At 51.0% G+C, this 21,764-nt stretch overlaps 7 protein-coding genes across 7 annotated transcripts; all 7 read right to left on the bottom strand.

Annotated features, from left to right (window-relative positions):
- Positions 1-577: 577 nt before the first annotated feature.
- On the bottom strand, positions 578-1,129 carry JKF63_01447 (uncharacterized protein; the record flags this gene model as incomplete). Its single annotated transcript, XM_067897494.1, has 1 exon — positions 578-1,129. The coding sequence occupies one exon, from the start codon at positions 1,127-1,129 to the stop codon at positions 578-580; it is 552 nt and encodes a 183-aa protein (XP_067753651.1).
- Positions 1,130-2,513: 1,384 nt separating this feature from the next.
- Positions 2,514-3,104, bottom strand: JKF63_01446 (uncharacterized protein; the record flags this gene model as incomplete). Its single annotated transcript, XM_067897493.1, has 1 exon — positions 2,514-3,104. The coding sequence occupies one exon, from the start codon at positions 3,102-3,104 to the stop codon at positions 2,514-2,516; it is 591 nt and encodes a 196-aa protein (XP_067753650.1).
- Positions 3,105-4,100: 996 nt separating this feature from the next.
- JKF63_01445 (uncharacterized protein) lies at positions 4,101-4,331 on the bottom strand (the record flags this gene model as incomplete). Its single annotated transcript, XM_067897492.1, has 1 exon — positions 4,101-4,331. One exon carries the CDS (start codon positions 4,329-4,331, stop codon positions 4,101-4,103), a length of 231 nt encoding a protein of 76 aa, XP_067753649.1.
- Positions 4,332-9,272: 4,941 nt separating this feature from the next.
- JKF63_01444 (uncharacterized protein) lies at positions 9,273-10,067 on the bottom strand (the record flags this gene model as incomplete). The annotated part of the gene is made up of 1 exon (XM_067897491.1): positions 9,273-10,067. One exon carries the CDS (start codon positions 10,065-10,067, stop codon positions 9,273-9,275), a length of 795 nt encoding a protein of 264 aa, XP_067753648.1.
- A 4,770-nt stretch (positions 10,068-14,837) lies between these two features.
- JKF63_01443 (uncharacterized protein) lies at positions 14,838-15,329 on the bottom strand (the record flags this gene model as incomplete). Its single annotated transcript, XM_067897490.1, has 1 exon — positions 14,838-15,329. The coding sequence occupies one exon, from the start codon at positions 15,327-15,329 to the stop codon at positions 14,838-14,840; it is 492 nt and encodes a 163-aa protein (XP_067753647.1).
- A 2,880-nt stretch (positions 15,330-18,209) lies between these two features.
- Positions 18,210-19,163, bottom strand: JKF63_01442 (uncharacterized protein; the record flags this gene model as incomplete). Its single annotated transcript, XM_067897489.1, has 1 exon — positions 18,210-19,163. The coding sequence occupies one exon, from the start codon at positions 19,161-19,163 to the stop codon at positions 18,210-18,212; it is 954 nt and encodes a 317-aa protein (XP_067753646.1).
- Positions 19,164-19,676: 513 nt separating this feature from the next.
- Positions 19,677-21,251, bottom strand: JKF63_01441 (uncharacterized protein; the record flags this gene model as incomplete). Its single annotated transcript, XM_067897488.1, has 1 exon — positions 19,677-21,251. The coding sequence occupies one exon, from the start codon at positions 21,249-21,251 to the stop codon at positions 19,677-19,679; it is 1,575 nt and encodes a 524-aa protein (XP_067753645.1).
- Positions 21,252-21,764: the final 513 nt, after the last annotated feature.

The following is a 21,764-nucleotide window of genomic DNA, read 5'->3' as shown; positions in this document are numbered from 1 at the left end:
AGTTGGCTGAGGGCATTGGTGGCGGTTGGGGTAGTCGTTTCAAATGATTTCATATCGGGGCGTGTAGTAGAGAGTGAAATACATGGTGAAAAACAGATCCGGTGTCATCGACCCAAAAAAAAAAAGTGCGCGACAAGGAGTGAGGATCCATGCTGGTCTTTCTCCGTTTGAAAGGGGCTCCATTTTAGTCCGTTGCGGATCGGGGATGTGCCCATGTGTCTACAGGCGCATCGACGCCCCTCCCCCCCCCCCCTCGTTCCAAGAAGAAAAAAAGATGAGCGTGTCGAGATGACTCCCGGGTCTTGGAGTGGCGCAAAAATTGTGCAGACGAGCGTGTGCGTCAGCTTCGCCGCACATGTCAGACCAGAAGGGGAAAGAGAGGTAATAACCACACAGACACACGCGGCAAAGGGCGGAGGAGAACGCTTGGGCTTTCGAAGGGGGTCGTGTGCTTAAACGAAATGGCAATAGTGACAAGAAAATGCACATCATAAACAAAAATTGAATCTCCATTGTACAGGCGTGAGGAGGGGAGGGGAGCGGTTGCCTCGTGGCGCTGTCACTTCGACACAAAACATCAATGGAGGTATGTGTCCCCTAAGCTGTTCCCACCAGCGCTGGTTCCATCCACAACATCTTCGCTGTCATCTTCTTCACTATCGTCTTCCTCGTCTATGAACATTTGATAGTGAGTCATGCTGTACAGGTCTTCGGCTAACTCGAGAAAATCGTTGTAGTCCATGGACGCTACAATGTAGCTCGTGCAGACACACCGGTAGGCCGTGTTGGGCGACTTCCACTCATCTTGGATGGCAGATGCCAGAGAGCGCAGCAGGGCCTCATCCCGTGTCTTCTTGGTCGCCACAAAGTCCTCGATGATGTTCTCCACCAGAACGGCATACTTCTGGAAGAGCTGATAAAGTCGCAGGCTGGCCTCTGTGTTGGTGTTCAGCTTGTCCTCGGAGGTGACGAGGGAGAACGTGTCGTCATTCTCCTCGATGAATTGCCGAAGACGATCAGTATTGCTGCCTTTCGAGAAAAACGCATCGAGCTCATCCAGCAGGGCGCGGATTTTCGCGTCGGGTAGCAATGCGTGTGCATCAACTGGCGTTTCCTCTGTTATCGACATCTTGATGGTTCCAAGGGGAAACAATTACCTGGAGAGGCGATGGTACGTGATAGACACACACACACACACACACACACACTGAGAAACAGAACCAGAGATGGACTGAGGTAACAGGAGCTCGGGAGCAGAACACGGAGAGGGGATTGAAAAAAACTCGTCAGCGCGTCGTTGCTCAGGCGAACGGCAGCAGCAAAGGGTAGGGTAGCGGGCGCTCCTATACAAGAGTGGGCTCAGCGACGCAAATAAAGGGGAGACGGTAACGAAGAAGCGCCCCCGAGTGATGAGGAAGAGGAGGATGATAGGAGCAGGGAAGGAAGGAAGGGGGGGGGCAGGAGAGACTCGTGTACAAGGCACAAAAATCCGATATCCAGCTAAGATTGACACATTATGGGTGTACTGGGAGAGAAGCCTCACCTTGCCACACTCGAAAAAAAAAGGGAGTCGGAGGAGGGGTGGGGGTTCGAGAAGTCAGAGCAAAAAGAGGAAAACTGCCGTACATGTACAAAGCACCAGAAAAAGCCATGCAGCGAGAGGGTTAAAGGGGACGGGGGAGCAGTCCGAAAGGTTCGAGGGGCGTGAGATGCACAAAGGAGTGTCATGCGAGAGAGAAGCGGTGCAGTGTCGTTGAAAGGTAACCGCAGCCGAGCATTGTGTAACGACGCACAAAAAACTGGGCCACGGCTGCTTTGACAACCGACGAGGTGCATATATTTCTTCTTTCCTCTCTAAAATCATGGATACAAAAATACGTATGTTTTCTGTTATCATTAGCACAGAGGTTCCTTAAATCAGATGGGGGAAGAGATGCATCGCTTGTCATTGGCGTATGTGGCCACGGGCGCATGTGCGGATGCCGGGGTGTCGCCCTCGTTGTTGCAGGGACGTAGCCAAGCAGCCGGGCTTGCAACTCAAACATAAGTGCGGTCGCGCGAGGAAGGCATGTGCTATCCTATACATCCCACACACGCACCAGTGCTCAACAGTGCTCTATTTCTACTTTTATCAGCACAGCTGCCCAACGCTGGAGAAAAAAAAAGAAACCAGAAGATCATCTCAGCGCGCAGACTCGCCTGAAGCTGCGAATAAACTCAGTCAACATCGCCTTCCTCGACGTGCCGTGTGCAGTAGAACGTGTCTCTTCTTTTTTCCTTATGTTTGACGCGGAGTGGCATTTCTTCAGTTTGTCTCGCTCCTTGTCTCTCACAACGAACTTGCGGTGGCTAGGTCAAAAAAAAAGTGAGAAGGGGGAGGGGGGCGAGACCGTAACGACCGACACGAAGAGGAGGGTGCGATGAAATAAATAGGGAAAGGAGAAGGGCCAGAGAATGGAAGAGAGGGGGGGGGGGAAGGGGAAGGGGCAATGCTGCTGAAGCGGCGGTTTCCCTTACGCGTTCAGGTCGCTGATATCTGCCGCTGGCTCATCGCCTTGGTCGTCTTGACCGTCGGCCGACTCCTCATCGTCAGAGTCGACGTCAGCGCCGTTGGGCATAGAGGCCATCATTGACTCCATATCCATGCCACCCATTCCACCCATTCCGCCCATACCACCCATCATTGAGGACATGTCCATGCCGCCCATGTCGCCATACCCGCCGAAGTTAGCCGCAGCGGTGTTCTCCTCGGCCTCGGCGTCCTCGTCCTTCCAAAGGTTCCAGTCCGCGGATAGCCAACTTTTTGTGGCCTTGGTGGGCTCATCCACGAGACGGTTCCAGTATCCCTGCTCCTTCTTGATGGCGCAAATCTGAATTGCGACTCCCAGAACCTTGAAGGTCGATTCGCTCGGCACAATCTCATGGAGCAGATGCAGCTCATCCTTGAGGGCGTGCGGCTCACTGCACTTGGCAGTAATACCTTTGCCGGAGATGCTCACTGTCTTCTCCTGGAAGGTCACCTCAACGTCGGTAGCGGTGCTCGCCTCGACCGTGATGAACAGACGGTCGCTGCGCTCCGCCCACTTGATCGGAAGGTGAGCCATTGTGGGAAGGTGATGATACAATCTGGAGAAAGGTATGTCTGTCAAAAACACAGAGGGCTTCAAAAAAAAACTTAAGATCGATGTCGAAAAAAAGGGGGAGAGAGACAGTCAGTGTGTATTTGCTTGGTGGTGGTGGTGGTGGTGTGGGAAGGAGGGAAGGCGATTCTTCAAATACACACACACACAAAAAAAAAGAAAGGAGCGAGGAGTGCCAGCGCGGTAGATGGTTGAATTAATTCTCTTGACTCACATGTGTGTTTGTGTGTGTGTGTGATTACGCACGAGAATCGCCATAGCAGAAAGAGGGTACACGTTTAGGCACGTCGAGTCTACTCCAGTCCTCTCTCAGGGGAGCCGCAGCCCTCTCCTCAAATGTTTCTGCTAGCCTCCCTCAAAAACAAGAGGGACACACGGCGTCTGTAATTATGCGCTTCGTCTTCGCGTGAACAACGCGGTAGAGACACCAGACGAGGGGACAGACATACGTAGCGTTAAGGGCCGCTGCTCATTGGAGAAAGAAACCTGCTGCGACGCACGCATATATGTTTCCTTTACCTATTTTTTTGCCGCTTTCTTTTTGTTATCAAATGAAAACTGCGGATGAGCGACCCCCCCCTTCCAGATTTGAAGCTCATGCGTTGCGTTCCCTTCATCAACATCAAAAAGGTGCCGTAGCCATACATTACCACTTCACTCGCAAATTCAAAAACACGCGCCTCTGGTGTCAACGGACCCACACTTTAGAGGCGGGAGATTCACCAGCGGCGCAGATTGTCGGTATTTCATCCAAGGGCAGACCACAGCATGGCCACCGAAACTCCTCTCTTACGCAACCCCATGAACGCCCCCCCCCCTCTCTCTCCGCGAAAACAAACAAAAAAATTGTGCACTGGCAGAAACACGCATGTTTCAACTCTGGAGTCTTGAGAGAAACAATGATACAAAAGAGAAAATACACCGAAGGGGTTTTAACGTCAAGGCTTCGGATGCCGCTTATCAAGACACAGCGGTTGCCTCGCGGATGTATAAGATGTTGTTGTAGCGCAACAGCATCTCACCCAGTTCGGTGTCCTGCTTGGCGTGCTCTACCGCATCGCGTAGCTGGAGGTTCATGAATGTGTCGCAGCTGACAAGATTTCCCTCGTACACTGGGCCCCACTTGCTCTTTACGAGCACCTTCTTGCCAACAAGGCTGTGTAGGAATGCACCGGGCACGTTGGCCTCCATTGTGTGTGTATGTGTATGTGTGTGTGTGTGTGTAGGTTTATACTTTCTTCTTCCCCCGAAAAAGGAGGATGGGGGGGTTGCCTACCTATTTGTGGTTGCGGTCTTCAAACCGAAGAGAAAAGAGTGCACGGGGTTGTGAAGTAGAAAAAAACAGTGGTGGCGGCGGACAAAGATTCGAGACGCACATGAGAGGTATAATGCAGGGGGGAGGAGGGAGGAAAAGAAGAAGGCTTTGAGAGTTTAGATACACACGAGTACAGCGATTTCGGGTCAATATCACTTCACCACCACACAATGCCTAGTGCGCGGTTTCCCTATCGCGCTCGAGATCGGATGATGCGAGAAGAAAAAAATTCAAGCATATCAAAACATCATCTACGAGAAAGCCAGGAGGGGTCGAGGTGCGCGCCTGCGTAACCACATCTCTATATCTCATTAGAGAGAATGCGTCGATCTCGGCATTTTTAACTGTATCCTTCCTTCCCTCTTTTTTTTTTTACCGGGCTCTCTCCGGTGAACGAGTTACACAACAGTATACTCTTCCTAAAATCTGACTAGAAGGCGGAACACTCAGGGCGAAAAAAGGGGGTAAAAGTGCGATGCCAAGAGGGGGAAAAGAAAAAAAGAGAGATGGTTGCCAAAGGAGAATTTCACTGCGAAACTTCAAGGAAGACGAACTGGTGAGCGGCCTTCTGCAGAATGTCCCCGCCCCCCCCCCCCCTCTCCCTTCATATGCTTCTTTTTTTCCCTCACTTTATTTAGCGAAGGGGGCGGGGGGGGGTTGATGATACACCGGCTCCTCCTCACTGTTTTCAAGTGCCGACCACCCGGACACGAGCACCCCCGCATGCCATACTGCAAATGAAACAAAAAAAACATCTCAACTGCCTACGATGAGACGCATAATATGAGATTGGCGTCTACAGCCAAATAAGGAGAGGGAGAAGTGTCATAACAGCCCCTCCTTCCTGTGGGGAGAGGAGAAAAAAAAGGCAAAACACAAGAGATTACTCAACCATGAACAGAAAAAAAAAACAATAGAGAGGTGGGAGGCGTGTAGCCTACTTCTCGATTCCTGAGTACTTTTTTCTACTTGGACACGAGGGCAATCATCAATACGCCTGTGAACATACATACAGGGAAGAACGAGGCGTACGCAAAAAAAAGAAAACAAGTGGGGCCTTTGAGAGTAGATACAGGGGGAAAAAGCAAACAAATGCTCATATATATATATGTATATATATATATATATATTACCCCAAGTACAGTTTTCGACTGAGAAAGTCTTGTTTGTGTTTGTTTTTCCCCCATTTGTAAAAATTGTGTGTGTGTGTGTGTGTGTGTGTGTGTGTGCGCGCGCAGTTCCGAATGCATTTTTTTTTTCAAGTCACAAAAAAAAAGGAAGAACACGTTTACTCCCCTCCCAGTCCCCGATCCATGTATTCCGACGGCGAGTACTGTGCCGTGGGCGGTATGCGACTGGGAGGCGGATGGGCGAGCGAGCTAATGAACATCGAAAAGAGGAGTGACGTCAGCAGGCACTCTTGTCAAACCAAGAAACAGACATACACACACACACACAATATATACAAGAGGAGGCGGTGAAAAGCACAAATAACATCAAGGGTCGTGTTACGATCAAATTGGAAGGTAACAGGGGGGGGGAGGGGAGAAAAAGAAATGTGAGATGTAAGGCAGAGCCATTTGATTCACGTGAATGACACCATGAAACGGTCACCCATTTTCTTCGAATTTTGTATTCTCATCTACATAGAATACCGCATCTTCACCTATGAACAAGCAATGTATTCAGCGTATAGAAATGAAGTATTTTTTGAAAAGTGAGCAAATAGCAGACAACACACGCCACTTGCAAATTGTGTTGGTCGGTGAGCCTTTGACGTGGCTTGCACCAAGAACATCGTTGAACTAGGCGTGGAGTCTCCCCTATTTTTGTTGTTGTTTTCGTAGTAGTACGTTAAAGTACGGAGACACACTACTACCGAACGACCCTGCCTGGAAGAGTCCCCCTGTCCAAACAATAAAGTTGATGCGGGGAGAATTTAAACGTCTCACTGACAGGAGGGGGGGGGGAGGAGGGGGAGGGGGATTGCGCCCGTCCACCCACGGAGAAGTTATTTTCAACACACTTTCAACCTTGAAGAAGGGGAGGAAGACCGCACACTTCTGAATGCATTAACCGCCCCATACACCCTTGATTTACTTCAAAGTGGTTCCAACTTGTCCCCGTTTCAGGTGTGTGTGTGTGTGTGTGTGGAACGAGGGGCGGAGGGCACGATGCTGACATGACGGTGAGGAGGGTGGAGCTGTTGAAAAGAGAGCCGCGCACCTTTTTTTTTGCGGTGGAGGGCATTCATACAAAGAACACACAAAAAAGTGTTAAACTGCGTCCAGGAGGAGAAAATAATAATAAAAAGAAACGCACAAATTTTGGCAGCCACAAATTTTTCGTGTGGGTCTCATTTGCGAGAGATGCAAGAGCCATCTGAAGACTACGGGGGAGTTAGGCAGGCAAGGAGTCATGTCGGTGAGAAACGCTGGGGTTGCATTCAAGGCGGGGAAAAGGAAGCATCAAAAGACGCGAAGAGTGGACCGAGAAAATACAAGGAAAACGGGGGTTTGGAGGAGGGCTTTCACCCTTGTGACCTTAATATTTTTTTCCACATGTCTTCGCTTCGCTCTTGATGCCTCTAGACTTGCCTGCTTTCTCCCCTTCCCCCACTCTCCCCTGCCTCTACACGCACACACACACACACACACACACACACACACAAAAGAAAAAAAGGAACACTGGGCATTGGAGGACTGACCCGAGAGGCAAACAAAAGGAAAGAGCATCCACACGGTTTAGGGCTGTTTACCTGGGTGTTACTTTTTCTTTTCTCATGTTTCTCGCATATCATTTCCTTTATTTTTCTCTCTCGTAGTCTGCGAGTTTTACCCCACGCCACGAAATAACCGCTCTCCGTGAGCAGAAGATGTGCTGCACGTGAGAGTGGTGACAAAGACTGCGCTGCGAAAAAAAAGGAAACGCCCCTGAAAAGAGTCAAGCAGCGTTGACTTGGCCTAATGCGTCCACGAGAATGCCAAGAATCTGTAAAGTTGTCGGGTTCCTGTTATACGTGTGACACAAACGAAAAAAAGATACACTCTCGGAGGGGAGGGCGTCGGGCTGCTCGTAAACGCCGTAACCATCACCGCTCAAATGTTTAGCGATGTATGCATAAAGGAAACGGAACAGGGAGGGAAAAAAGAAAATGAGTACACGCACACACACACACACACACACACACGCACACACACACACAGTGATTACTAGCGGTTGACTGCGCGGCTTCGAGAAAGCCTTGGAAAAGAAAACAAACAAAGAACCAAAGGGAAAAAAGATAAATAAAAAAGGGGGAAAAGGACACGCAATAGAACAAAAGAGACTAAACTCACACTCAAACAGAAACACGCACATACTGAAAAAAAAAAGAAATCGAGAGAAAAGATGGTCCACGAAGTAGATTCCCAAAAAGTGTTTCTCGTCTGTGCTCAACGCGGTTCATCCCCTTCTATAGAGTAGCAGTGAGGGACCTCCATTCCCTTTTCCTTCAGCCTGGCACAGGCCCTCCGCGTGGTTCAGGGGTAGCGCCAAACACAACTTAGGGCAGCTCTGGCCACGTCATCTCAGAGTGGCCTCTGCAAAACTCTACCAGTCACTGTTTTGCAGGTTGTTTTAGAGTGCTCCCCAGGAGGCAGATCCAATCGGGATGAGAAGGGCGTAGGTAACATTGACACTCTGCCCATCGTACAGATTGTCAGTTTCCATAGTTTTGAGTTTGCGACGTCGTACGCACTTTTTTTCAGAAAAATACGGGTCGGCATTCGTACGGGGATAGGGGGTTACTTGGCTGTGCTCACAAAGTCAACACTAAACCTTGACACCACGCTGCGGTGCTTTATCAGTCGTGAAGAACACCCGAGACGTTGCAAACAAGAAGGAAACTTGTAATAGGAAAAGAGAACGCCCATACGCAGGCAATAGCAATATGTGCAGAGTATCATCCACATGCACATTCGCCTGTGGATCAATCCAGCAAGAAATACAACTGAAACAAAAGGGCGTGGGTGAAGTACCAACAAAACGTGTGTGTGTGTGGGGGGGGGGGGGGGGGCGATGAACTGTGAGGGCACATCAGCTGTATATGTTTGACAAGGAGGGGTGAGTCAGGGTTGGTGAAATGGGGTGGTTGCTTGAGCAGCAGCAGCAGCGCACACAGACAGAGACACGCGGACAATATATATATATATAAATACGCGGGTGAGCTGACATCACTTCCCTGAAATCCTCTACATGAGCACACACACACACACACACAGTACAAAAAACATACAAGCAATCCATGAACGTATTTTCTCTTCGTTGCCGTCGGCGCCTCCTCGAGCTTCAGTGAGTCTACAAAATAAGCTCGAGGGAAAAAGGGGTATAAAGGAGAGACCTACGGATCGCGAAACACACAGTTGGCTGCCAATTAGACTGACAAAAACAAAAAGCGAGAGCTCCCGGAGGGGGGAAGCGATTCGCTGCCCTTCTCGGCTTTTCCTGCGGCCTGGCGGAGGGGTATCGGACGCGCAACCTCGATCTCACCTCACCCCGATTTTGATGGGGGCTGTCGTTCACTATTGCACTTGTTTACCCCCTGCTTGTGATACGCATCTTGACTCACCCCTCCCCACATCCCCGTTTTTTACCCTCCACGCATGCACGGACACTGAGAATAAAGGAGGGAGGGAGGGTGGATTGGGGGGGGGGGGGGGGGGGACAACTCCTCAATTGACGTACGCACATGCAACTTATTTGTTCTCCTTGCGACGTGAGCGACGCGGGTTATACGTATCTACAATAGCGTACCGTAGCCGTTAGGGTGGTGGGAGTCAGTAATGGCGGATCTCCCACGGAGTTGGTGCCGGGACATGGATGCTGCTCAATGAAGTTGTTGAGAGACTGGAGTATTGTGTCAGCGGCGACACGTGGGCGATGTGCTGGCTTTTCACAGTTGATGGTGTATGGCGAGGTGGGGGCGGGAAGAGGGAATGCATGGTTGGACTGTTAACGTCAGGGTGAAGAAAGCGGCACTTTCGGCGATTGCAGCGGCCATTGATGTAGTGACGGCAAACTTCAGGAGAGGCCAGCAAAGCGGCCTTGGCTGCGGAGTCCATGGCACCATGCGGCGGAGGCGGGCGCGTCTCAAGCGCCATCTGTAGGTGCTCTGGCATCAGCATTTGTCCCATCACCTGCGGCGTGGTGTGCGCTTCGCTCGTGCTCAACGGTGGCCCGGTATGGAAGCTGCTCGAGTTGGAGCCCATCGACTGCATAAGCATTGAAAACTGCTGCGGGTTGCTGGAGCTGATTGTGGGAACGAGGCAAACGATATTGCCGGTTTTGTTGCCTGCTTCGTGTGGCGCCAGCTGGTAAGCGTAGATGGGAGTCATTTCGGGAGCATAACTCTCAGGGATGATCGCCTGCTGAGGTTGTCCGTGCATGCGTTGGGGCGCTGCAGTGGTGGTGTACAGAACGGGCATTCGCTGTGGCTGGAGCTGTTGCATCGGCTGAGGATTTATGAACGACTCCGTGGAGTAATAGGAAATCGCCTCAGGCTGTGCATTTTGCACGTACATGATAGATGACATGTTGGGCTGTTGCGGAGGCGTCGGGACACTGTGATACATTCAAAGAAAGAGGGGTTGGAAAAGGGGGCGAGAAAAAAAAAATATAGATAAATATCAACACCGACGCAAAACTACAAGCGGCGGCGTGAGGGGGGCCTGTGGTTATGGATGACAGGGCAGCAAATAACACACACACACACACAAAAGCACAAAGGGCAAGAGTGACTGCAGGGATAGGAGGAGTGCGTGACTAGCCAGAGAAATGATACACTTTTAGAAAAATAAGACGGTGGTCAAGGAGAGGGAGGGAACACACGCACACACACACACAAACACGCGCAGCTAGATGGGGAAATCAAAAGAGATGAGGAAAAATAGAGAAAAGAGGTAAAGTCAACAATCGCACGGGTTCGATCGTATAGGAATAAGAACAGTGGGAATAACTTGTACGGGCGAGAGGCTCAGCTGCTATGCACTTTCTTCAAACAGAAGAGAGGAGCACTGGAGACTGAGAGGTGAAAAAAAAGAGGGAAGGGTGTTGTAGGCGCAAACGAAGGAGATGTGTACCACAGATAAAATCTGAAAAAAAAAGGGTGCGGGAACAACAGACACACGCACAGAAACTGCGATCGAAGGAAAAAGTGGAAATATTTTCACCCCTCAAAAAAAAAAGAATGAGCGAGAAACACACGTAAAAAGGGAGGGGGGGGGAGAGAGAGGGGTTGATGAGGTGATGGTAGATGTAAGGTGAGAGGATGCGTATAGGGCAGTCAATAGAAACTGGCCAATCAGACTGCACACACAAACAAATACACACACCACTGAACAAGAACAGTAGGGTGGAAAAAAGAAAAAACAAAAGAAAACACTGAGGGGGGGGGGAGAGGGAGGGGGAGGGGGAAGAATACACACACACACACGCGACGGGTTTTTCGCCCTTAGACAAGTGCTCAATGTATCTGTGCAGATGTTCGGGGTCTACGAAAGGAGCGCAAAGCGTCGAGCAGAAAGAAAAAAAAGAGTAGATGCTATGAACAGCAAAAACAAAACGGCAAAAACAGAAGGACACCGTGCAGAGACACAGACAAAGAGGAGGGGGGGGGAGTAGCAAAAATGAAAATAAGCGCCGAGAAAGGATCTGAAACGGAGACAGCTATACAGTACACTTGAATACGTGGTCGTGTGCAAATTATACTTTGTGTGTGTGGGGGGGGAATAAAAGAAGGACCTTCTCCAAGGAGAAGACAAAAGGGAAGAGATGGCTGCGGTGGTTATGCAACGTACTTCTACGGAGACCAACAGTAGAACAGAGGAACTAAAAAGTTGGACGGACAGGGAAAACAATAAGCGTTCGTAAGGGTTTTCTCCAAGGGCGGGCGGCCGGGGGGGGGGGGGCAGGAATAAAATAAAATGAGACCAATCGAGAAGGAAGAGGGAGGTGCAGAGAAGGGGAAGGGAGCAGGAACAAACAAAAACCGGAAAAAAATATATAAAAAAACACGAATAAGAACTTCAGGTGTGAGGAATGGGAGGAGGGAGGGGGGAGAAAAACAGAGAGTAAAACACGAGTTTTAGTTAAACCTTTTAACACACACACACACACGGGTAAAAGAAAACAAATTCAAACAGGGACACACTACTAATGAAGTTAGCAGGGGTGACAGGACGCAAATCACACCATGCAGGAAAGCTAGGTAGGCGTGCTAATGTGAAATAATAGTCAAGGGAGTGCGAGACAGCGACAGTAGCAGCAAAATAACGAGAAAAAAAAACAGAGAAGCAATCGAAAGATTTGAGAAAGGGAACGATGAGCGCAGGAGAATTTGTTAAATCACAACAAAAAAACTAACATAGAAATAATATCTGAAATAATAAGAGGAGTGGGAGGGAAGGGAGGGAGGGAGGGAGGGAGGAGACTTTTAAAGAAATGAGGAAAACACGAAATGAAACGATCGACAGACTCTTGTAAACACACACACAAAAAAAAAACACACAAGCGATGGAAGGGTGATGAGACGGCAATCTATGCAACGGTTGTGCCTCGGTGATAAGTCTCGGTGCGTGGATGCCGTTGAACCGATTGTTTGCCTCTCTTGTTTGACGCCTACTGATTCGCTCGTTTTACTCTATTGTGATTATGTTCTCCACGGTGAAGCTCAGCGCGAGGGAGGGGCAGCGGGGGGTGGGGGTGGGGGTAAGCAGAAGCGACAGTCCAGGTGGGCCTGCTGAGCACTACACACACAGAGAGCGAGAGATGGAAAGGTAAAGAGTGGATGTTCTTTTGAGTATCACGCAGGTCGCCAAAACAAATGTGGAGGAGCGTGTATAGATTCCGTTCCAAAAAGTTACACAAAGGGAAACGAGTCTTGGTGCGTCTGTGTGTTGCGCGATATCCCTGCAAATGCACACTGAACACAGAAAACAAAAAAGAAAAAAAACACACACACACGAGGGAATGGGGCAGAAGGCAGCGAAAAACGAAAAATCGAAACTGCAGACACAATAGAGGGAGGAGGAGGGTTGCAGAGAGCCACTTTAGATGTCCTTTTCTCTTTTTATAATGTGTGTCCTTGCTCGACACGGGTGTATTGGCTACCTCCGCAGGATGAAGGGGAGTAGGCGTTATACAGGGAAGCAAACAAAGACAGCGAGCGACAGAATAACACACACGAGTTGTACAGCAGGAGAGCAGCCACAGTGTACAGAGAGCAGAGGGAGAGAGAGAGCTAAAGCGGGGTGAAGGTTTATGAACCTCTCTGAATGAAAAAAAAAGTAAAGGATGGTACGCGAGAGCACCACCTACAGAGATCAAGGTAGAGATACACCCGCACAAGCATACACAGACGATGTAATAACGAGGGGAATAGAGAACGGCCACGTGTAACGGCAGTTCTCTCTTTCTGTGCCTCTCTCTTGGGCTGTGGGAGATGGTGTGTGTGTGTGTGTGTGGGGGGGGGGGCAAAGATTACAGAAAGCAACGTCAGATGGGATTGGCGCTTTTTTTGTGCACAGCTCGCTTCCGGTACTTTTTGATGAGTTTTGCGTTGTTGAAATCTGTCGGCAAGGTCACACCGCACTTGCGCACACGTCAAGGAAGAAACGGTGTACAAAAAGTAAAAAAAACCGATCAGCTACTACTACAAGAAGCTGGTGCAGGAGTAGCGAAAAAAATGTTCGTTTGTGTCACTGGTGGCGCAGGGTGGGTGCAACAGTGGGCTGGGGGGAACGACGCTCGTCGCGGTGAGTTAAGAAAAGACTCTGGGATTGAAAGGATGAGGCAGAAGTAGCCAAAAAAAGAAAAGATGCCCTAACTTCTCCTACAGAAGCAAAAGAAACCCGAACAACCGGGGCATAAAAGGAGTACACATAAACACACCGGAGACTGAAAAGCACACACAAAGGAGGAGGAAGGGTGGCACTACGCCAAACCTGATTCAGAGAAAAAAATCGAAAAAAAAAAGGGAGGGGTGATGTACACACACACACACACAAACAAAAAAAAAGAGGAGAAGAGGGGACTAGGTGAGCCAAAGCAGGGAGGAGGGAAAGGAGAAGCACCACGATTTTTCTACCCAAAAACAGACGAAAAACAACACAGGAGAAGTGGTGGAGTCAATCACAAGAAAACCCTTTAAAAAGAAAACTCGCGTCAGAAGAGCGCCAAAGAGGAGGAAAAGTGAAGGGGGAGGGGGGAGAAACAAGGGGAGGCGCACCGTGAGATCAAAAGGCACAACACAGACACAGATACACACACACAAACTCGTGTGAGGGGAGGGCGAAGGGAGGAGGAGGAGGAGGAGGAGGAGGAGGACAGGGCCGAGGAGCGCAGACAGACAAGGACACACGAGGGAAATCAGCTTGAAAAATCTACCATGCAAGGTGTGTTCAAAACTAGGTAAGTAGTCCGGAAAGGTAGAGAGGGAGGTCGGCGAGGAAGGAATGCTCTCAGCAAAACAAAAAAAAACACGTGTGATGGTGGGAGTAAATGGGGGTGGGACGCAAACGAGAAAGCGAAGAGTATTTACTGTATTCTCAAAAAGCTTCTTGTCTGGCGCTGTGGGGAAGTGTGAGGTAAATCACAAAGTGTTTTTGTCTGTCTGTCTGTCTCACTTTTCTGGGTATTGCCAACCGCAACTAGCAAGTTGATATACACTTTTCTCCTTTTTGTCGCTCAAACACAGGAGTAGGCGGAGGGGGGGGGGAGGGAGGGGGGGAGGGGGACACTACCGCAGCAAGCAAAGTAAGCTGTCAAAAGTGAATGAGAGAAAGTGAGTGGGCTAAAAGGGGCTGATGGGGGATCGAACGCGAGAGTACAAGGACGAGCAGAACCCCCTATTCGAAAAGGGAAGGCACACTCACGAGCGCAGGAATGAAAGAAGATGCGGGCGTTTTTTCTCCGTTTGTTCGCAATTCCTAAAGTTTACTTGAGGGAAAAAATGAGAGAGTTGTGTGTGCGTGTATGCGGGTTGACATGTACGAGCCGTTCACACATGCAGGCGATGTGTGCCAGATGAGAGGACGGGTTCGTCCGTGATCCCCCGATGGCATGTGAATGGACAACAATCAAGTTGGGGAGGGGAGTACAGAGATGGAAAAGCGATGAAAAGCGCAACGCCTCATCGGAGACGTTACATGTCCAGTACATCTGCGCAACTGCGGGTGAATGAGTGGGGGTGAGGTGGAGGCGCGAGTCAGGGAGACGTGTCGGCAACACAGGTGCGCATGAAAGAGGGTGCAACAGAGCTAAATACTCTAGTTGGAGAGGACGCAGGAGCCACAGAGGTGAATATATATGTATATGTTTCATTTCCCTAAAAGACACAGCAAATATCACCCGACCCAAGATGACGGATCAGAAAAAGTGTGCCCAGCGTTGAGGCGCTCATGCACGGCACGGCTGTGTTGTAGCTGATGGCGCAGTCGCAAAGAAGCGATGTTCTTCTGGCGAACTTCGAGCAAGAAGGCAGTCAATTCGGAGTGCAGTAGTGCCTGCTGCTTCTCTACCTTTGGATCGCAAAAAGAAGATACAATCTTGCTCGGGGCGGCATCGCGTAACCGCTTCAGGCGTGCGGACTCAGCTGCAGTCCGCGCACGGAGTCGCTCAGCGAGGCGTTTCTCCATCTCCCCTTCATCGACTCGCGGATGCTGGGCCTGTATGAGGGTCGAAATACGTGTGTTGCCGGCTGCGGCTGCAGGCGGTACCGTGGAGTTCGCGCCCTGCGAGTGGAGGAGACGGGTGTAGAAACAAAAGGGAAAGAGCTGTTCGTCAGGGTAGGATACGCAGGGTCTAGAGGGCGCTCCTGCTTCTGTGTCCACCGTCATACTCGGTGGTGCAGGGGGGGGCTCGGAATGAGAGAGGCGGGTGGGCACAGAACAGGAGTGACGCTCGAACGGGCTTTGCTCAAGGCCAACCTCGAGGAAAGACGGCGGGCCGCTAAACAATAGTCGAATACGTTCACCCCAAAGAGCGTACGCATCCGCCTCAGAGACGAAGTCATCCGTTTGTGAAGTCCCCATGGAAACGTCTCACCTTTGAAAGGTTTTTTTTTTTGTTCTATTCAAATGTACCTCGGTCTATTCTATTTTGGTATAGCCGGAACAGAGTTGCGAGAAGCAGGAGGGGCTCTCAGGGGCACCATTACAGTTCTATGCAGGTCCCTTGCGCAATGCCTGATCACGCTTGGTGTTCTACTTGTGTTGTTGTGTGCCTGGATAGGGTTAACCACACGTCGAGACAAAGCGATCACGTATCGAATTGAATTTTTTTCCCAAGGTGGATCACGTGTGCCCTTAATGACGGGATTGGTCGTTTCCAGCGAGATATGGGGGAGAAAAAGTTGGGTACAATCGTGTGAGGTAATCGAGTCCCAGCAAAGACAGCGGATGAGGGATTGAGGGAATCACCGGCATACCACGTGAGATCAAGTGGGGAGGAGAAAATAATCGAAGAGGTGACTATTCAAGTGCAGCCGAGCTGTGTGTATGGTGTGTGTGTGTGTGGGTGGGTGGGTGAAAAGGGGGAGAACCATTCAACGGCGGTACTGAGCAGGGAGAAGTGGTTGAGCGGCGGGCGTGAAACACCGCAACACAACCGCTGATGAACATCTGCCGCGTATCACGCAATATCGCAGAAGATGCCACTCGACTCTGCTCATCCCTCGCAGCATACGCCACATACCAACAAGTAGCGAATGCAGCGCGGGCCAACGGAGAGAGAGAGTGAGTGGGAGTGAGCTTAGACCTGCGGTGTGTATCTTTTTTTTTTGAATGTATGCCTTTACCCATGAGTACATTCTTTATTCCTTCCCTTTTTTTTTTCTGGAAGGGGGGCCTCATTCCTTTTAAGAGGAGGGTAGGGACAAACCAATCAGCATCGTGTTATACTCCGCGATCAAATGAACAGGCGGCACTGTACGTCTGCTAGAGGAAGACAGGGGGACCGGTGGTTGTGTGTGTGTGGGGGGGCTCTTCATTCATCTATTCTCTTTTTTTTTCCTCCCATTCCCTTCCCGTACCTCATCCTGGCAATCATCAATGAGGGAGTGCGAAGAGAAAGGAACACTGAGTTGACTGACCTGTGAGGGAGGACGCACAGAGGCCCACGCACGCCAGTACACACACACTCACAGACGCGGAGTGCAAAAAAAAGATCACCCGCTAAAAAGACAAGGAGGACGGTCAGGAAAAGGGAGTAGTCAGAGGAGCGAGAGGGAGAAAGGAGGAGGAGGTGGGATGATTAGCGGACAGCCTCACTCACACCAAACAAAAAACCGAGCATCTTGAACATCAGACCTGTAATGGATGACAGGCAGGGGAAAGAAATCTCAACGAAGCCGATGAAGCTGTTGCAGGTGGTATAAACCGTGGAGAGACAACGGCGCCAGAAACGTACATGGATTTGGGAAACTCAGGGTGCATGCGAGACAGGCGCGGGGACGAAAAAAAAAAACAAAGGTTAACTTGGCTTTCCCCCGCCCCGTCTCGAGACATAAAAAAGGCCCCTCGTTTCTTTTTCCTCCTTCCGTGGTGCGACCCCTTTTTAAAAAACCTAATCGCTGCTGAAACGTATGTCATAACACATCAGCTGACGGTAGGAGAGCCCAATTAAAGGACTGAAGAGGATAGGCAGGCAAACGGATGCGCGGAAGCAACGCCGCAGCCAGTGAAAAAGGTGGTGAGGTACTGCTGCTCTTTTCCCTTTCCCCGTTAATCCGCTACTTTTCCTTTGGCCTCTCTCTCGCTGGGCTGCAACGTGGTGCAATCAAGGCAGCAAAAAAAAAAATCATTCTCTTCATTTTCTTTTCAACTCCTCGTTGCTTTCAATTGCGCTGTCGATGTTGCATCTGCTCCCCCCCCCATTCGGACTGTATGACCTACACACCTGCCAGTTAATGCGTTTGTGAATTTCTCCGTCTGTGTGAGTGAGCGTCTCTCTCTCTCTCTCTGTGGCCACGTACCCGAAGAAAAAGTTGCGTCTGACAGCATTTTCGTACCCCCCTTTTCCCTTCCTGTCACACACACACACACACACACACTGGTGTCGCTTCATGTGCATTGCCTCTCTCCCCCTTTGACCTTTTTGTGCTTCATTATTTTCGCGGTCCGCTTGCGAAGGCAGCAGCACCACTAAATCAGCTAAAAGGGTCACTTACATACATTAGATAAAAAAAAAGATAAAGCAAAGAAAAACGTTGCCTTCACCCTGGGCCCAACCATTGAATGGCGGCCACTCACCAGATCAACGGAATGTGAAACAAAAGTGATGAGGGAGGGTGGTGGTGCGAGGCCGCAACTAGAATCTGTGGACACCTGTCTTTCGCTTTTCACTTTTTTCTTTTGTCCGTGCGACCGTCCTCTTCCCCCCCTCCCCCTCACCACCCCGACACACGAGATGAACCCAGGGTGGCATCACCTGGATGCCACAGAGAGCGGCAACAAAACAGCCAGTGAGATAAACGAACGAAGAGACACCACTAATCCACATCTCAGTTCACATAAACGGGTCCTCCTCTCTCAGCCTCCTTCTAACATCTCCTAATAGATTCTCCACGGTGCTCATAGGGTGTGGGAGATCCTGAATCATAGAAGCCCCCGACCCGCTAAAACTGTATAGAGGGGCCCCCCTTTTTCCCTAAAAATAACATTTACACACTTTTCTCTTTTGTTCCCCCCTGCTCCCATCACACCAGAAACGCAACTCTTCTACTTCTTGGCGTTACCGCCGCTGGTGCCCATGCCGAGGGCGGTCTTGTACGTGTCATAGATCCACCACTGCAGACCTGTCAGAGTACCGATCATCAGAATACGGGTACCAAGACCCTTAGTGCACACATTCATGTAGCCCATGTCCTTGGCGATCTGGCCATATGACTTGCCGGCGTTGCTCGCCTTGCCGCGGGCAGACACCAGAGTGTCAGCGGGGTGCGAAACAATCGCGCAGATAACTCCGGCAATGTATCCCGAGGCGAAGGTGATGGAGAGCTGTGTGGCCTTGCTGTACTGCTCCTTGGGCTTCGTGAAGACGTAGTGGTAGAAGAGGCGGACAACCTTCTCGAAGAAGAAGAACTTCGCCATCGTGTAGGGGATCTGGCGGCACCACAGCGGCGCCAGCGACTTCCAAGGGAAGCCGGAAGAAGGGTCGGCGCGCATGAGACTCATGGCAGCAAGCATACCCGTCGGGAAGGTGCCCTTTGGCGACGTCTGCACCTTCACCTTGGTCATCTCGAATGGACAGAGACCCATATCTGCAAAAAACTCCGCAGAAGCAGAGCCGGCGAGCCAGATGAGACCCTCGTACTTCTTCGCGTTCTCCTCACCAGCCATGTTCGCGTAGAAGTCCTTGAAGTACTCGTAGAGACCGAACTTGAAGGCACCCTGTGCGGAGTATCCGCAAAGTGTGGGCAGCCAGCCCTTTAGCAGACCGTTAGCACCGATGCCCTCCTCCTTCATGATGAGGCTAATGCCCTGGCCGAGCGACTTGAACTTCTCGGGACTCACCTGCATGTTGCACTTCACAACGTCGAGGGGACACACGGCGGTGTGAGTGGTGCCGCAGGCAAGGATACCGCCGCCAATGCACTTCATGTAGTAGGTGGAGTCGTGTGGGTGGTCGGGGTTCACGTAACGCGCGTCCCACGCCTTGGTCTGAGCGGCCATTGCTGCGACTGGTCGAGGTTGGGTTGTAGATGTAGGGCGCCTGGGCGAGCCAGAGGTTAAAGAAAGAGAATCACGTTGAGGGGCGATTGTGTTAGAGACAGAAAGCTGGCAGCTCGCGAAATGGTAAGCTGATGAGGGATTTTTGCCGTGCGTGCATTTTTAGTGGAGCAGAGGCGGGGAGTGTGTCAGACCAGTGATGATGATGAAGTGTTGAGGCGACAGAGAGAGAAAGGGGGGGGGGGGGGTGTTGGTGGGAGACAGGGATCATAAAGGAGAGAGCCACGCTCGTACGCCTGAGGCCAGAGAAATAGGCCGAGTCACGGGGGGAAAAGCACCAAGAAAAAGCCAAGGTGCGTCGACACGCCACTTTGAGAGGAGGGGGAGGGGGGCCACACGCGCTGGGCGGAAAGTGTTGTGGTCTGATGAAGGCTTAGGGATGCGCATACTTCTCTAGAGTCGGTTGTGTTGATACAAACCTTTCAATTCGTTGTTGCATAAATGTCTGGATGAGTCTCACGCAGTTAGTCGGGAAACGCTAATGTGCAATGAGCTCTCGATAAACGGGTGTTTGCGATGAAACTGGCGCCGCTCAGAAGACTCGATCTCGAGTATTGTACCATATGTCGACGCGTCAGCATCTTCGTATTCCTTCACCAGTGACCCCTCAAACCCATCAGGGCGGAAAAAATGAACGGCGAGGTAGGAGACGGCAGCGGTGCCAATAATGAAGAGGACGCTACTATAAAAAACGAGTGGCCCACCTGTCATAGTCACCACAATGAGAAACGTGCTGAAGGCGATGGGGACACCGGCCCACATGACGGCAGCAGCGCTGCCGCCAGGTGCCCTGTAAGGACGCTCCAGCAGCGGCTGCGTGAGACGCAATTTCAAGAATGATGACAGGGTAGCGATGAGACGCAACGCGTAGAGCACTTGATCAAGTTGCACCAACGTTTGAAACGTCAGAAAGACTGACAGAATGCAGGTGACTGTGGTATTAACGAGGATGGCGTTCACTGGGGTCTTTAGAGTTTCCGAGTACTTTTCCAGCCACTTGGAAAAGAACTGTGGAAACGCGTTCAACGTTCCCATGCCCGCAAGTGAACGCGAAGTTGTCGCCAGGAGAGTGGTCATGAGCCCCAGCGTCGAGATAGTGCCACCTACCATGACCGCCGCCGCCATTGGCGTTCCACCAATCGCCTCGCCAACTTTTACCCAGAAACCGTCGCCCCACTGCGCGAAGGGAACTTCGTTCAGCTTCGCCGCTGAGGCACCCGCCAGAATTGGTGGGATGTAAGTAGCCAGCGCGGCGACAATCATGAAGATAAGTGCACGAATAAAAGTCGGGTTCGGGTTCTGCACCTCCTCAATTACGTTACCGGCGGAATCGAAGCCTGAGAAGTTCCAAGCGACCACGGGGAGAAACAGAGCCCAGTTGACGCTATCCGGAACATACGCAATGCGGTCCCACTTGAGGCCGTGCGGCAGCTGCAACAGGAACATAAGAAAGAAGGGCAACATAGTTATGAGCATAATGCCTACGCTGAAGACACCCACAAACGTGACACCGACGATATTGATGGCGGCGCACATCCACAAAAAGATGATCTTTAGGAGCGCCTTTTCCAACCAGCCGAGATGAAACAACGTAGCGCAGTAGTCGGCGAGGACGGCCGGGTAGAGGCTGTTGTCCAAGGAGTTCAAAAACGCACTCCAGAGCACTGTCGTGAACGTTATCCATGGCGGGAAGGCGCAGTTGACCCACATGATCACCCCAGCGTTTGACGGAATGGAGCAGGAGAGCTCCGCTACACACAGTGACACGGGAATGCCCCACACGAACGGGATGGCGCAGAGAAAGAGGATCGACAACAGCGGGCCGCCGGCGCTGACGGAGTCTTCAAGACCATATCCACCGCTGATGCTGCCCGTGTAAATGACACCGAGCAGGGTGAGCGTCGTAAGCACCTTCTTTGGACGAGGCTCGTTATCCGAACGCGGACTACGGAACCGCACGACTGGAGAGGCGCTGCGACCACGCGACGCCCCCAGGGGTGATCGCTGCGTAGGCCCTCTGCCTTCCTGCATGGGGCGCGAAGTGACACAGACAGTGCACAGATATATATATATATATATAAATATCGAAAGTCTATGGAAAGGGAAGCAAAAAGAGAGAGGGATTGAGAGAGTGGGTGAAGCAGTTTAGAGGTTGAGAGATGTCAACAGTGGATAGGGCACTACGAGTTCGTCCGCGAATGACAGAGGAGAATAGACAGGGAGGTGTGTGTATGTGTGTGTGTGTCTGTGTATCTCTGTTCCCCAGGATGAGCGTGAATGGCTAGGAGGCCAGCCTCACAGGTGCTCAACAGTGTTCACGCGAAAGGAGAGTTGAACACCAATCGATCTAGCAGAGCTACTATTCTTTTTCTTCTTTTGGCTGATCGCTGCTTTCACGTCTGTGTGCTGGCATCACGTATCAACCAAGAGCCAATGCGCGCACTCGAGAGGGGGGGGGGAAGGGAGGTGGGCCAAGTGAGGGTGGCGTGGGGGACGAGCAGCAAGTAGGTGATGCACTGGGGACAACAGCAACAAGATAAGCGC

This window comes from Porcisia hertigi, chromosome 35 (genome assembly GCF_017918235.1).
Source record: "Porcisia hertigi strain C119 chromosome 35, whole genome shotgun sequence".
Lineage (NCBI taxonomy): Eukaryota > Euglenozoa > Kinetoplastea > Trypanosomatida > Trypanosomatidae > Porcisia > Porcisia hertigi.
This window is presented reverse-complemented; position numbering and strand designations above follow the sequence as displayed.